Below are 17,264 nucleotides of genomic sequence, written 5' to 3' on the forward strand. Positions count from 1 at the left end.
CCAGGGGCATATCGCTGGCGGAAAGAAAAGCGAGTTAAGCACGGAACTGTTGTGTTTTTTGTTTTTAAGCTGGACCTCTCCACGTCCCCGTCACAAAAATTAAAATGCGTTAAAATGCCCCTCACGTGCCATTCAGTGAATTATAAAAGTTGCGAGCCGGAGTTCTGCAAACAACCAAAAACACACACAGCCCTCACGCACGCTCCCCAGCCCTATGAATTCCAGCTTAGTGTGGTTGCTCCATTTCTGCTTTATATACAGTACTAAGAATAACTAGGCAGTGGAGAGTGTTTTAAGTCATTGCCTCTCTAGCACCCATGCAGTACTTAATCCATTTAAAGCAACTTCAAGTGCAAAAACCATTGTATTGAATGGACAGTAAAATAACTTCATTACAGTCAGACAAAAACAAATCACCAGTGCAAGTTTTCAATGTCCATCAGAATTGTTCCCGAGCCTAGTATGTATTTTTATGTAACACAACAGAAGCCACAGCCAACAAATAAGTTTGAAGTTTCCTGTCCCCACATCAGCCCTTTTCAAAGTGAACTCTGTATCCATAACATCTCTTTGCACCTCCCAGTTCTAGTACTGTACTGAAAACCACCATTTGCCAGTCACAAAAAAAGTGTTATGGGCCGTAAAGGTATCATGTATATACACAGCCTAATTTTGATGCTTTTATTCCAGGCAAAGCTATGCACCCTTTTGCTATAGCTTTAGTCCAAGTCTGGTAATATTCAGAAGACTGGATTCTTGTGTCTGTTTCAGTATGCATGAAGCCTCCTAATTGCAGTACCAAATGGCTGAAAACTTATAAAAACTGACCAACTCTTCACGGTGGAATATTTGTGGTTTGGACTTTTAACAAATCATGGCCCCTTTCAATTTTTAAAAGGCTTATTTTAGATATGCAGGTGGCATTGCTCCCATCCAAATAAAACTGAAAAATTACACTCCATTTCAGCTCACTGAGCACAAGCCATGTTCGTATTTTCACCAACCCAATAACACTAGGTAAACTAATACCCTGTGTGTTGCAATTCCAACTTGTTTCCTTGGTTCTCTCAGGAACATTATTCCAGCAGCACACTTAAAATTTAACCTGACTCCACTTAGACGAATCCTATCCTATCCTGCTACAAACCTGTATAGCCGTCCTCTCCCCTCTCATGGCTTTCAAGGTTTGCATCTCAACTAAAGGGTAGACTATTTTAACTAGCCACTTGATATGTTGTGTCTCTAATAGACTTTGTTAATATGAATATTGCCAAGATGTCACAACTATAAAAGATGTCACATGCTTTGACAACGCTCTAAAATTAAAGTGTCAACTTAAAATGAAAAACTTTGTCATTGGCTACACCAAGTTAAGCGCTGTGGGTTAAACCATTGAGCCTAGGGCTTGCCGATCAGGTTGGCGGTTCGAATCCCTGCGACTGGGTGAGCTCCTGTTGCTCAGTCCCTGCTCCTGCCTACCTAGCAGTTTGAAAGCACGTCAAAGTGCAAATAGATAAATAGGTACCGCTCTGGCAGGAAGGTAAACAGTGTTTCCATCCGTGCGCTGCTCTGGTTTGCCAGAAGCGGCTTAGTCATGCTGGCCACATGACCCGGAAGCTGTACGCCGGCTCCCTCGGCCAATAAAGCGAGATGAGCGCCGCAACCCCAGTCGGCCACAACTGGGCCTAATTGTCAGGGGTCCCTTTACCTTACCTTACACTAAGTTATATTCAAGAGAAAACCCAGAGATTATGGAACATAACTGATTAAGGTCTAATAATTTCAATGGATCTGGCTGAGTACAACTAACTCTGGAACAGTCCTTTTGTTTTCAAAGTTGCAATGACTTGTGAATTTGTAAAAAATAAAGCACTCTGTTCACAACTATGTACCGTATTTTTCGCTCTATAACACGCACCCAACCATAACACGCACGTAGTTTTTAGAGGAGGAAAACAAGAAAAAAAATATTCTAAATGAAAGTGGATGTATGATTTTTGTGGTTCATGCTGTGGCCACAGACATGGGATCTGACAGAGAGTTCGGAGTAGCCCAATGCAAAAATCCTGAGGATCCATGTGGATCCGTGCTTTGTAACCACGTTTTAAGTGGGGAGGGAAGGAAAAGCACTCAAGGGACAAGGAGCACGCGTGGGGTGGGTGGAGAAGGATGCTGCTAATAATGAAGCAGAGGGGTATAAGGGGAGAAGGCTCCTCTCCTCTCCCACTTTGCTCCTTTAAAGCAAGCAGGCTCTGCTTTTCTCCCTCCTCCCCCGCTCATCCCTGGCTTAGCGAGCTGAAAAACTTTTCTGCTATGTAGCGAGCTGAGTGGGGAGGAGAGACAGACAGAGAGCCTGCTTGCTTTAAAGGAACCAACTGGACAGGAGCCGCTTACACTCATGTAAGCGGCTCCTCTCCTCTCCCGCTTTCCACGGAGGGAAGGAAGGGGAACCATGGATCCTCTGCTCACGACTGCAGCAGATCCCGCCGGCCACCCGTAGGCATTCCCTCCATAACACACAGACATTTCCCTTTACTTTCTAGGAGGAAAAGAGTGTTATGGTGCAAAAATTATGGTATTTGGGGTGAGGGTATACAAAGCAGGTTTATGGTATCAAGATGGGAGTTTTTATCTCCAAATGTTGGTTTTGGAAAACAGCTTTTTCTCAGAGTAAGATACAACATGTGCTGGAGGGAGCTATTTTCCATGTACACTTGCTCACCCATCTTCAGATATATGGCACTCTGTTTTCCATAACCATATTGATGTAATTATACTCTAGCAATAAATTTGTGAAAAACTGAAACTCGACCATTTCTTAATATGAATTGTACACAATTTCAAAAGGTATTCAACATATACAGTGGTGCCTCGCAAGACGAAAAGAATCCGTTCCGTGACTCTCTTCGTCTAGCGGTTTTTTCGTCTTGCGAAGCAAGCCCATTGACGGATTAGCCGCTTTTAGCGGGTTATCGGTTTAGCGGATAAGCAGATAAGCGGCTTAGAAAAAGGGGGGGGGGAAGGGGAAAAAAACCCCGCAGGAACTCGCAAGACATTTTCGTCTTGCGAAGCAAGCCCATAGGAAATTTGTTTTGCGAAGCGCCTCCAAAACGGAAAACCCTTTCGTCTAGCGGGTTTTCCGTCTTGCGAGGCATTCGTCTTGCGGGGCACCACTGTACTCCACTTAGTAAATGTGGACAATAATGAGCTACAACTTAATTATTAGGACAATTTTTTTATTGTTGGTGGTCACACACATATAGAGAGTACACACATCAAGAGAGTAAGGAGCCACTATCTTGTTTGCACATGTTACAGCAAATTCATCCATCTTCTGTACCACTTTTTTCCATGGTGAAACAGGGAAATACTGTTCTCACTTTAATGCCTATGTTCAACAAACCTGTGGAAAATGATTTAAACATTTAGAAATGTAATTCAAGCTTCCTGTGAAAAAGCTAGGCAATCACAGCTCAGTTATTCCATTAAAAAACACTCCTTTTGGCTTGCTGGCTCATGTTTTAAAGCTTCATGTTTGCGTTTCTCAAAATGTCTGGCCCCGCAAAATTCAATAGTGCCAACAGACAGCCAACCCATCCAAAGGCACATTGAGTGAAGAAAGGCCAGCTTTAATATTTGATGACACAAAATCTCACTGTCTACGGCTTGCGACAGCAAGAGGAACAGTCATCATGCATTTACTTTTGAGCACAATTACCAACCCCTACTCCACCCACCCCTATTTATACTTCAACCTTCCACTATTATTTTGATGATCCACTCCTTTTAAAGAACCTGTTGCCCTCCTGAGGATGCTGGACTGTAACTCCCATAGTCCCTAGCAGCTGGTCATGCAGGCTGGAGTCTGAAAACATCTGGAAGGCCAAAGGTGCTTTAGAGACACTGACACTGCCTAGTTTGTTTGAATCCTGCCCATTAGATTTCATATTATGAAAGATAAATTCTACTATATAAACAGCAACTTCTTACAAGACAGGAATCAGTGGTTTGGATGCAAATGTCTTCTGCTAAGTGGCGAGAGAAAGCTTCAGTCCTTACATTTTGCAGTGGATCAGGATGGGGAATGTGCACTGTTGCTGTCTCATCTCTTTAGAATCATCTGCCCTATAAAAGAAAGAGTGGCAGATCTTTAGTTAGCAAGCATCCTTCTTTAGATCTGACTGGTTCTTGCTCCCCTCTCTACTGTAGAAAATTTGGTTACCGTGGAGTGGGTTAAAGTACCATGTCTCCATAAAAGCAATTTAAATTTTATTCCACTGTCTAATTTCTATTGACTGGGTGTGTCCCCCCCCCCCGTCTATAGCAGTGCAAATATCAAGCAAACCCCCCAACCTCTCTTCATAAGAGGGTGAGAGAAGACCATTGTCACTTGACCTACACAGGAAACCTATCACAAGATAGGAAGAACTCAGTTTTGCACATTCTTGTCTGGTGGAGTGGGAGGGAAAACCCATATGAGGTGAGGATCCCCTCCTCCCTGCAGGAAAATAAGTCACTACGAACCAAACACCAGTCAAAACTTAAATGCTTTTTTCCTTACATCCCGTGCCTTGGTGTTCTTGCTTCTGTTCAGCAGAAAATTAATAAGTTTTGGGTTAGTACGAAGAGCTAAGGACCATGACCTGGTACAACTTCCAGTTTGAGAAAGAAATCAGCAACTAAAAGCTTGCAATCAGATTTAATCTAATTGGTCCAAATAAATCACCATCTTAACCATTTTTAGAGAAGTATGCCTAACACTTTGGGGGAAGTAACTCTTGAGTTCATCACATATATGCCTAGATAAATATATTTAGTTGACCCTATAAAAACAAGAATGGCATATATTTTATAAGATAAACAAGTCATTCAGGTATTGTTGCAATAGGTTACTATACTGTTTCTGTTATCTAAACAACATCAAGCCTTAACAAAAAGAAAACATACACTCATCAGCATTTTTATGGAAATATCGCTTGTGCCAAGGAGAGATCTGCTCAGAGCATGTGCATAATCAGGGTTAATCAGGTGAAACACGGACAGAACATGCAGTTCATCATAACAGGCTCCCCAAGTCTCTTGCCGTCTCCTACTTAGCAAACAAGATACCTCAATTTCTTTCTTCAAGAGAAACCAAGGTCATACCTTTTTCTCAGTATCAATTCCGACTTCCAGAAATCCTAGTATTTTCAGTGTTTGTTCAGTCCATTTTGTATTACAGCTGTTCACTCTATGCAACTCTTCAGGAGACGTATTTGGTGTTCATTTTCCTCCAAACACATGCTCTCTGAAATACAACCACTAGTTGTTATTACTGTTTGCATGTGTCTGGCAACAATATCCTTAAGCAGACATACACTCATCAACATTTTAATAGAAATATCACTTGTGCCAAGGAGAGATCCGCTCAGAGCATGTGCATAATCAGGGTTAATCAGGTGAAACACGGACAGAACATGCAGTTCATCATAACAGGCTCCCCAAGTCTCTTGCCATTTCCTACTTAGCAGCCAAGATACCTCAAATTCTTACTTCAAGAGAAACCAAGATCATACCTTTTTCTCATTATCACCAAATGGACCAAACTCCATGACTTCCAGAAATCCTAGGAATTTCCTGAATTTGTTCAGCCCATCTCTGACTACAACGGTTCCCTTCAAAGAATTCTTCTGAAGAAATATTTGCTGCTTCTCGAAACCCATGCTCTATGAAAGAAAACCATTATGAACTGAACATAACTTTTGTCAGCCCAGAAGTTGCAGATATGGGCAATGTATCATCATATTGTCCTCTTCTTAGCAATATGTGCACACAATTCAATGACTATACTGAGAAGCAGAAAACTGGAAGATGTTAGGCAGAGCATGGGCAAATTAATAACTATCCTTCTCCAGCAGAAACATGTGCTATTAACAATCAGGCCAAGTCTAATGAGGCTAGAGGTTTTTAGCATCATAACTAATGGGTTTATTCCTTTTCCCCCCCTTTTAGGTATGAGACTAACACATTCAATTTTTTTATCATAAACTTCTATTCAAAATACAAAAAAACACCCTTGAACCAACCTCTCCATTTTACCATTCTGTACTTTTAAATGAAAGTAATCCACATCATCTTTATGTGCCTCTCAGCCTTTCACCACATTGTTATTATATGCGCAGGCATTTGTACACAGCAAATGCTGGAAACAAATGTGTACTACAAGCAAGTTCAATTTGCCCTTCTTATTTATATGCAGGGCTGCCTCTGAATATAGTTGCTGATTTTTCTTTGTTCTTATTATGTATGCATTTTGTGTTTTTAGCTTGTATTTTTATGTTGCGAACGCCCTGAGATCTAAGAATGAAGGGTGATATGCAAATTTAATAAATAATATTTACAGAATACACTTGCATAAAAGATCCCTAGGACTACATACGTCCTACCAAACCATGGAGTTGCAAGGGTTCAAATCTCCACTCTGCCATGAAGGTTACTCTCTCTCTCAACCTAACCTCATAGGGTTGCTGCGAGGATAAAGTGGGGCAGGGAGAACAGCATATAAGCTCCTTGGAAAATGCAGTGATATATAAATGCATTAAACACATACTTTCACAGTGCAAAACCAGAGGCACAAGAACTCCCCTTCACAAAAGGCTTACCCAAATGCGTGGACAAGAGAGTGCATTCCAGAAGCACTGCTTTGATGACGCAGATGCTTCAGGTAGGAGCCGTCCATTTTTCCGCAGGCTGTAGAAAGCAAGAGAGATGGGGAGAGCATTAAGGGAGCACACAAGCAAGCCTCAACTCTCATTTGGAGAGGTTTGGCTCCAATTAAGTCATTAATGTAAAGTGGAGGAAGAACACAAGACTACAGAAAGGCTTAAGAAATACTGCTTTTTTAAGGCCAGAGTTTTAACTGCCTTTTCTCCTACCAGGCCTTAAGAACCTTTGGGCTTCTTTTTGCTATTTCTGGGGAATTGTTTATAATGAAGCATCTACACAACAGGCCTAAGCAAACCCACACCTATTTTTATCCTACTTTTGTACTAAAACCAGTTTCACACCACCCATCAATAGGACCCAAACATGGCATTAAGCTTCCTAGTGTAGTAAACTTTGCTAGATATCTTGCCCCCCTGAAAAGACCCACCGTGAAGTTTTCCCCCCTCCTCGTTACCAACTCAATGGGCCAGAAGAAAACTACTTCGGAGCGAGCGTGCCCAGTTTCCACCCCCGGACCAAACCCTAAAAGCTTCGTCTTCAACATGTAGCCCGCATTTCATTTCATTTCATATCACACCGACGCAATTAAGAAAACGAACACGTGCTCTCTGCGGAAGGGAACAGAAGAGCGAGCCTTGATTTCCACTGGGATCTTTTTCACGGGGAAACACTAGGCACCGACAGCGCTTTCAATGGTGCAGCAATCGGACAGTACCATGCTGCTTTGGAAGCAAGCCCCACTGAAAGCAGTGAAGAGCATACTCACGAGCACTAATGCTAGAGTGGGGTGCAAACGATCTGGAAACAAAAATCCAGCAGCCCAACCCCCACCCGCACCGCGACTCTTTCCAAAGGCATTACAAGAACGGATGGCAAGAACTAACCCGCGATTAAGAATGGATTCGATAGCACAAACGACAAATGCTTACCCAGCGCCAAAGAACCGCAAGGCAGAGGAAGAAGGTAGGCGGGCCAGGAAATACTGGCAGCCCGCCTGGCATTGGCTGAGAAGGCAAGCCAATCATCTCTCGAGAGACTGGGTGCTTTTGTAACACTAACGCAAGAATACAATTTGGGTGAAAGACTGTGAACGAGTCGTGATCTTACTGTTGCAAGTAGGTGGCGCTAATAAGGCCTTTCCTTGGCTTTGCTGCATCATTCAACCCAAGAAGAAGGATACAGATTGTAAAGAATGATTACTTTCCATCAGCACTCTAAGGGTTAACCGTTAAACTAGTGGCTGGAATCTGCTTTTTTTTTGTACACAGCTGCAATCATACCTATGTGGGTTCCTGCGGTAGTTTCCCAGAAAGACAAAAGAAATAAATCTTAACAGCACTTTTCATGATATTCTTAGTGCATAATAGAAAGCAGTTTTATTTGTATTTATTGTTAAATTTCCACCCTGCCTTAATTCTAAACAGCTTAACACAGCATAGATCATAATATAAGAGCCTGCTAGATAGTATTTGAAATTATTTTATTCAGAGTTTCAGTCTGGGTTGGGGTGGTTTTTTTAGGACAAGGAAAGAAGGGGCAGAGATCTAAGACAAAATGTTGTTCTAGTTCTGGTGTTTGTGCGCATTTCAAAATATAGCATCCTGATGCAGTCAAGGACTGGTTGCCACATCCAGAAACTTTTCAAACCACACAATTCATAATGTCTCAAGATTAGATTAGATAAGTCATATTCTCAAATATCTAAATAGCAATACCCCAAGTGGTTGTAATGTTCTTACAGCAACTCCATACTGCTCTGGAAAATTGACTTACTTATAAATGTTGTTTCAAATGAATTCATTTAATTATTGTTTTCTTATGAAGCAAGGGCCTAGGCATGGACTAACGCAAACTATGAGTTCTATGTGTCAGTCTTATGTGTGGTGTTGCTTCTTCTTGGTGTCTAAGACAAAAATGTTGTTCCAGTTCTAGTGTTTGTGCACATTTCAAAATAAAGCATTCTGATGCATTCAAGGACTAGTTACCACATGTAGAAGCTTTTCAGACCACACAAATCAACAATCTCTTGAGATTAGATTAGATAAGTCATGATGGTCAATAAATAGCAATACTAAATAGCAATACTTTCGCAAACCCCAAATGTTTGTATTGTTCTTACAGCAACTCCTTAATGATTTTATGACAAACCAACTTTAAGCAAGCATTTTTGAATTTGACCTTCTGGGTGTTGACATAAAAAGATCCAGCCCTGCTGGATCCAGACAGACAAAGGCCAATTTATAGTTGTGTCCACAATGGTCAGCTAGATGCTGCCTGGAAGCCCCCAAAACAACATAGTGGCAATAACTGATATGATAAGGCTACAAGGTTAACTGGATGACCAATTTAAGCCAGGGTCAAGCAACAGAAGATGCGAAATACATCATCATTATCACAGTTCTATATCTGCAGGTGAGGCAATGGATGTGCTGAGCCTTGCCTTTCCTAACTAATGAACTAAATGAGAGCCAACAAATTGAAGCTCAACAATTCATTCCATCTCTTAAAAATAAAAATAAAAAAAAAGGCTCAACATGTCCACGAATGCTCTGGAGGGTGGCAGATGGGAATGGGCCTTTTCTGTAGTGGCTCCCCATTTGTGGAATGCTCTCCCCAGGGATGTTCAGCTGGTGCCTTCATTATACAGCCTTAGGAGTCAGGCAATAGTGTTCCTCTTAAACCAGGCCTTTGGCAGGTTGACATCCGATACCCTTTTAGAGGTGGTGTGGGAGAGGAGGTTATTGGTTAAATATAAAGCATATTTTGGGGGCCCTTGGGGTCTGCCACACCTTGAAGCCCTTCTCTGTGTGCCCCCTCCAAAGGAGGTGCCGAGAGTGGCAACAAGAGAAGAGCCCTTTCTAGTAGTAGCCCCTGGTTGTGTCATGCTCTTCCTCAATAGGCTTGCCCGCCACTGATGTTATTAGCTTTTGAATGCCAGGCACATACATTTTTCTCCTGGCTTCTGATTCTTTGAATCAGTGCAATTTCTATCTATTGCTTTTTAAAAAAAAATAAATTATATCCCACTTTCTACATCATAGGTCTCAAGTGGCCTGTAATAATCAAATGTACAATATACACAACTTAAAACATCGCTTAAACTTCCAAAATGTAAAGTCTAAAGAATATAAAATCTCTCTCTCTCTGAAAAGAATATTAACCACTGGCTTTGACCAGTTTAACCGTCTGAGATGCATTCAGGATCCAAAGGCCTCCTGAAAAGAACAGTTTTGAACAGATCTCTTGAACTCAGTAAGGAGAGTGTGTGCCTAACTTCTTGTGGCAGGAAGTTCCACTGAAGACACATCTCCTTGTTGACACAAGACATGCTTGTGGTCCATAGAGAAGCACTAATCATGCTCCCCCAGTGATCTCAGGGATACCTCAGGCTATGTCTGAGGTATCCTGGACGTAAAGTATTCAGGGATTTGCACACAAGTACCAGAACTTTGAACCAAGCCCGTAGCTGATGCAAGGTCAGTGGAGATCTTTTAACAGTGGTGCCATGTGTTTGTGATGTTTGTGGTGGTCATCATGTTTCAGGGCCTGTTCAGGTTTTCCTTTGCGCCTCACTCAAACCTAACTTACAGAGGTGTTGTGGGGAGAAAACAGAGTTGGGGATCTTCCTGGACAATGGAAGCTTAGATTAAAACTATGTTCTGCACATCCCAATCCCAAAGTGGGGAGAGACTCCTGTGATTCCTGAGCTTACCCAGGATTCAGTTTCCTTGGACTGAGGGGTACTGAACACTGTGCTGTACTGTATATACAACCTTAGCATAGGATGGGGGAACATAAAACATTAACACTTGAAGAGATCTTGCTCCCCCATTGAGTTTACTGGGAAGCCCCCAACTCAGCTTTGTGTCCTGCACAGAGCAAGACAGAGAATGAGAGAGAGACAGAGAGACCCAAGGATCTATGCCTTAGTCTAAGGTTTTCATTTCAACAATAACAATACAAGATAAATAAAGTTCCAACTCTATGATTCTATGGTTCTTTTTTAATAAGTTTGAATTTTAAAATTACATTCTTAATTACTCATGCACACTGAAGCAAACACACTGGTCTGGCCATGGAAATCCCTCTCGAGATTAGATTAGGTAAGTCATGTTGGCCAATATCTAAATAGCAATACTTTCGCAAACCCCAAATGTTTGTATTGTTCTTACAGCAACTCCTTACTGATTTTATGACAAACCAACTTTAAGCAAGCATTTTCGAATTTGACCTTCTGGGTGTTGACATAAAAAGAGCCTTGCTGGATCCAGACCAAAGGTCAATTTATAGTTGTGTCCACAATGGTCAGCTAGATGCTGCCTGGAAGCCCCCAAACAATAAGGTGGCAATATAAGGCTATGAGGTTTACATGATGACCACCGTAAAACAATTAAATTGTTCATCCAGTAAATCTCTCAGGGACAAGCAACAGAAAATGCAAAATAAGTGAATTTGTTAGTTGCTTTATCTTGCCCAGGGCAACACTCGCAGTAGCTTTATCCATACCCGTATCAGATTATTTCATATCCATTTCCCCATGGCCTCCCAGGTCTCTTACAAATCATCAGAATCAAATTGCATTTCAGTTGTCCCTTGCAAAAAGTCCTCCTTTTTGTTCAACATCAGTTTGAACCTAATAAAATTCGTTGAAAGTTCTACAGCATTGGTACATGCATCCATTCAAACTTAATACAATTAATGGGAAGATTACATTATTATGCCCCCCAATATCCTCTGTGTGAGATGAGGGGTTGAGTACAGTGGTACCTTGGGGTAAGAACTTAATTTGTTCTGTAGGTCTGTTCTTAACCTGAAACTGTTCTTAACCTAAAGCACCACTTCCCACTAATGGGGCTTCCCTCTGCCGCCACACCACTACTGTTTTCATCCTGAAGCAAAGTTCTTAACCCAAGGTACTATTTCTGGGTTAGCAGACTCTGTAACCTGAAGCGTCTGTAACCTGAAGCGTCTGTAACCCGAGGTACCACTGTATTCCAAATATGGCCACAGCATACATGTGTAATAATGCGGTCAAGTATTATTATTATTTATTAAAATTCTTTATCACCCTTCATCCTAAGATCACAGGACAGTTCATTTTATAAAAAACAAAAAACAAACATGACATACCAACAAACAAAACAATACCCACCCCATTTTAAAAGGCTACAGATTGTTTAATTAGCCAAAGGTTTGGGAGCAGAGGACTTAATTCAGATCTCTTTTATGCATGGATTTTACAGACCTGGAATTCAACCCTTATGGAAAAACTAACTGCAGTACAACAAGAATATCGTACCGAGGGGGGAGGAATCTTATTTTCTTATGAAATGGTTTGATTTTATTGAATATGCACAATCCACTGAACATGCTTTCTGTCCACCAGCATCACATGGAATATCATGGAACGATTCATTTGTTTGACCACAACCCTAGAAAATGGTATATATTCTAAGTTCCACTAATGCTATATTTTTGTTCCTGGAAGACTCTGCACTCTGAGAAGGGGAGTGGAAGGGTTTTCTTGTGACTGTTATCTTCGTTTATCATCTGAAAAGAATCAATAAATGTGTCTTATAGTTCCAATGTAGGTGGAGCGGTGTATAGTTTCTCATTAACCCATAGCCTCTTCTATCCTATATAAACAGCAACTGTTCACACATTTCCTTCATTCTCCACCAAGAGAAGCAGTTGCCACCTACTACAAAACTTTCTGTGTGAATACCACGAATACCGGTAAGTCTTGGAGGGATACTGGGCAGGAGCGGAGAGAAACTACTTTAGAATTTGGGGCATAAGGGAGAGAGTACTTTTTTGTGGACCTGCACTCTAACTACCTCTTTATAATTATAAAGGATATAATAATAAACTCTAAGGTTTTTATTTCAGCAATAATAGTACAAGTTAAATGAAGTTCCTTTTAATAATCCAACAACCAGTATACTAAAACAAACCATGTATTCTAGCAAAAAAACCTTGAATCTAAAAATGACATTAATGCATATTCAAGCAGAATCTTTCTCTGCACAGCTGAAGCAAAATCCCAGGGTGTTCCAGGTGGTGCTTCTTTGTGGACCTGTAGTTTAACTACTTTTTTATAATTATTGAGTGCCAATGATATTCCCTGTGTGATCCATATCACTTCACTTCAATGTCACTTCAATGACATGGAGCCTTCCCCAGTGGCGGAGGAAGGGGGGCAGCCCCCCCGGGTGCCATCTCTGAGGAAGTGTGACAAGAGTGTTCTCCACTGAGTGTTTCTGAATAGCAATGAGTAGGGCTTCATGAGTCACCAGGAGACAATGGCTATCTCAATGCTTTGTGAAAATTTATTTCATAAGGGAGTTTTGCATTGTGTGGAAATGTATGTTCCTTTGCCTATCACTGACTCTGCTGTCAGGTTATTTTAATAGGACCTCTTGAGCTCTAGAGTTATGGCAGCAGAAGAGGGAGAGAGGAATAGCCACTTCTTTAGTGTCATGCATAATCTTATAAACTTCTGTTATGCCCCTATTTTTATATTCCTGAATCAAAAACACCCAAATGGTGGGGTTTAGTGGCTGATCAGACTACCAACTCTTCTTGTGTAGGGTGAGGAAGAGATTCCTGAATCAATAAAGAATTGGGAAATCCCTTCTCTTCCCCCACATCCCCCATAGATGTGTACTTCCATCCTCTCCTAGCTCTGAACCTCAACAATCTGGTACTATAATACTATTGCTGCAGTTCCTGTACTGAGGTTGAGGGTAGGCAGGTGAGTTTATCTGCCCCTTCCAGTGCTGTATGGGTGAAAAGATGGTGTCAGTTATGCACACAATGAGAATTTACTCCTCTTTCCAAGATATTCTGAGCTGTTAGGCAGTCTCTTCCCATCACAGCTGAGATAGGAATTAATTAGAACAGCACTTACCAGCATGGCACTCATGAGTGCCTGGGTGCCCTCGGATGGTGCCCACAAAAGGTCTCAGTTAAATATCCCCTCAAAATCAACTGGCTCAGCCTTGGAAGGGGTGGGTGGGTCTCCTATCAAATGGAGAGAGAAATAGATAGAGAAATATGTCTTGACAAGCAGAAGATGTTTGGTTCGTCTTTCAAAGCACCTCACAATTAATTAGTAATCATTTACCTTTGGCATCATATTTGGCACTGGCAGGTATATTGTGTTAAAGCACTGAGACTGCTTCCCAAGAGGTCAGCAAATTCTGTTAAATCTTTCATTATTAAAAATAATATACATTAATAATAAAGTAATTACAAAGAGTAAATGAATGATCAATTTGTGAAATCTTACTGAATACATTGCATTCTTTTCCTAGAATCAAGCACCATGCCAGAGATAGTCCCTAAGAACAAAGCCCCAGGGGTTGATTTCTGTGGGGTAGATGAATATTACTACATTGTCCGCTCAGACATGGGCTGCTACATGAGGTCCACCAATTTCAATGAGGGCAAAGACCTTGAAGTGTTTAGCCTGCACAGTTCCTGCATGGGAGGAGATCACTACTTAGCCCATGAGGATGACCTATTCTACATCATCAAAGGAGACAACTATCGCCGTGTCAGCAACATGAATCAAGACTTGGATGCTATAGTATACAGCCTCCATCCCAACTGCCGTGGAGGGGACCATTACCTCTCAGCCTTTGGATCCTTCTATATCATTTTCCAGAAAAGAGGTGTTTACCGTCGGGTCAGTAATATGCATGAAGATACAGGTGCAGTTGAATACACACTTCACCCAACTTGCAAGGATGGTCTCTATTACTGGGGCATCAAGGATTACTATTACTTTGTAAAACCCCATGATGAATGGGGAGTCCAGTACTATAGATGCACCGACTTCCACGAAAATGTGGATGCTGTTACATACTCCTTCCATAGGGATGTTGTGAACATACTCCCTGGAGGAATGGCTATTACCCAAGGCCCAGCTTATGGTAAGTGGGAAGCTATCAAGACCATCTCCAATGACTCCAGCACTCCCATTGTATGGAATAAGAAGATCACTAAGAAAGTGGGATACAACAAGCAGAAGATGAGCAGTGTGGAGCACAACTGGAAGATTTCCATGACTGCCTCATATCAGTCAGGCGCACTCACTGAGGCCATTGCCAAGTACCAGTTCTCTCTCACTGCTGAGTATGGTGGGAAGAGTGTCAACACAGAGCAGGAAGACTGGAATGAAGCCACTGAGATCGAAGAAGCTATTAATTTGACCCTGCAGCCCAAAGAGAAGATGTACATATGGCAATATCAGCTGGGTTTGGGCAAGGAAACGGTCTTGTTCTGCCGTGATATGAATTTTACGAATGATTCTACTCCACCTACAGAGATTCCTTTGCCACCTTCCAATAAGTGAAAAGAAAAGTGTTAAGTCAAAAGGCACCTTCAAAGGCTTCCTCTCTATTATAACGTTCAATTGATTACTATGGGCTAATATTTAGACAATCTTGAGCTCTCATAAGGGGGAATTAGCTGAGTAGCATATAGACATGCATAAGCTAAACACGAAGTGAGATTCATGATTACTAGACATATTATATACTCTCATATGGACAAACAAATCCTGCTGGGCTACAGTTAGGAAAGCATATCCTAGTTTGTGCACGATGCAGTGGACCCAAGCTGAATGCCTTTTAGATAAGCTACTATTTCCCTGGTGCCTATGAATCACTTTGTCAAATTTGTGCCTTCATCTTAATTTGTACCTGCTGAACTCTGGAATCTGTCCCACTGTTCTACAAATCAAATAAAATGAATAATTAATGGTTTAAAAATGTGTTCTGTGCGCTTTTCACACTTGTGTACAAAATGATTTTCAACATATATTTTCCAGAAGACACAAATACAGTGGTGCCTCGCACTGTACCTTCTTCCTTTTGCAGAAGCTCTTTCCAAAGGGTATTGAGGAAGTGGGGAGCTCTATGTACAATTTCATGCTGGTGTGCCATCAGAAACCTTCACTTTTTTACATCATAGTTTTTAGCTGTCTCCAATTTTGAGGGTTGGCTTAGTTCAGAGAAGGGTCCAGGGGCCTGATCCAGCACCACAAGCACATTTTTATTTCCACTTCCCAACCAAACCCACAATCCCACTAATTCGGCAGCAGCAAAACCAATCTAAAGTTCAGACACAGTGTTCAGGTGGTCAGATATATTTATGCATGTGTCCTGTGTTCACAGGCATGAGAGTGTGAGGTGACCACAGCCACTTTGGGTCACTCACCAATGGCATGCTGGTCCTGGAGAGCTTCCTAGGGGTGAATGTGCCTTTATAGCTAAAAAGCAATAGCTCTTTTAACCCCGCCCCCTCCCTGTCCTAGAGGTGCTAGGAAGGAACATTCTCTTTACTCTGGTTGCCAATTGATTACTAGCCCCAATTCAAATGCTGGTTTCGTCTTACGTGGTTCAGACTCTCAGTACCTCAAGGACCTCTCCTTCCCATATGAAAAATGTGTTCTGTGTGCTTTTCACACTTGTGTACAAAATGATTTTCAACATATATTTTCCAGAAGACACAGATACAGTGGTGCCTCACAAGATGAAATTAATTCGTTCCGCGAGTTTTTTCGTCTTGCGATTTTTTCGTCTTGCGAAGCACGGACTTTGGAAAAGCTTCAAAAATCACCAAAGTCTTCAAAAACCTCAAAAAAGGCTACCACACTGCGTGCTATGAGTTGCTCCTCGAAGTGAATGCACGGTTTTAAGAAAAAGGAAAAAAACTTGCAAGACAAAGGAAACAAAATTGCAAGACGTTTTCGTCTTGCGAAGCAAGCCCATAGGGAAATCCGTCTTGCGAAGCAACTCAAAATTCAAATACTAGCCCCAATTCAAATGCTGGTTTCGACTTACGTGGTTCAGACTCTCAGTACCTCAAGGACCTCCCCTTCCCATATCAACCTACCTGAACTCTGCAGTGATCACTGGAAGCCGTTCTCTGTGCCGAGGGGGGGGCAGCAAGAAGTGGCCTTGCCAGTGGTAGCCCCTGGTTGTGTAGAGCTCTCCCTCATTAGGCTTGCCCGCTAATGATGTCATTTGCTTTTGAATGCCAGGCACATACATCTTTCTCCTGGCTTCTGATTCTTTGAATCAATGCGATTTTTATCTATTCGTTTTTATTTCATTTATTTTAAGAAATTATATCCTACTTTCCACATCATAGGTCTCAGGTTGTCTTTAACAATAAAATGTACCATATACAGAATTTAAAACATCACTTAAAGTTCCAAAATTTAAAAGCTCAAGAATTTTAAATCTCTCTCTCAGAAAAGAAAAACAACCACCAGCAGTGGCCATTTTAAACTTCTGAGAAGCATTCAGGAAGCAGAGGCCCTCTGAAATAAAACAGCTAGAGTGTGGTGGGAAGAGACCCTAGAACACAGGAACTATTCCTCACTCTAAGGTTTTTATTTCAACAAAAACAATACAAGATAAATGAAGTTCCAACTCTGCAATTCTGGGACTTTAAGTTTCCTTTTATGAATACAACAATGTGCATACTAAAACAGACCATGTATTTCAGCAACTGAGTTTGAATTATATAATTACATTCTGAATTAC

The 17,264-nt window shown here is 41.5% G+C and overlaps 1 protein-coding gene and 1 long non-coding RNA gene across 7 annotated transcripts; one reads left to right on the plus strand and one right to left on the minus strand.

The window, feature by feature from the left end:
• On the plus strand, positions 1-15,484 carry LOC309326505 (uncharacterized protein). Its single transcript, XM_081835315.1, has 3 exons — positions 1-33; positions 12,354-12,441; positions 14,022-15,484. The coding sequence occupies exon 3, from the start codon at positions 14,033-14,035 to the stop codon at positions 15,062-15,064; it is 1,032 nt and encodes a 343-aa protein (XP_081691441.1). The 5' UTR covers positions 1-33; positions 12,354-12,441; positions 14,022-14,032; the 3' UTR covers positions 15,065-15,484.
• On the minus strand, positions 3,220-8,540 carry LOC309326529. 6 transcript variants are annotated; one of them, XR_014150310.1, is made up of 6 exons: positions 7,635-8,540; positions 6,642-6,729; positions 5,556-5,705; positions 5,146-5,287; positions 4,060-4,125; positions 3,220-3,403 (listed from the first exon to the last, which is right to left on the minus strand). It is a non-coding gene; the product is annotated as an uncharacterized lncRNA (long non-coding RNA). The 6 variants fall into 6 exon arrangements; XR_014150311.1 differs by having other exon boundaries at positions 7,227-8,540; XR_014150312.1 differs by having other exon boundaries at positions 7,590-8,539.
• Positions 15,485-17,264: the final 1,780 nt, after the last annotated feature.

Source organism: Podarcis erhardii (assembly GCF_964252035.2).
Source record: "Podarcis erhardii genome assembly, chromosome: 13".
Lineage (NCBI taxonomy): Eukaryota > Metazoa > Chordata > Lepidosauria > Squamata > Lacertidae > Podarcis > Podarcis erhardii.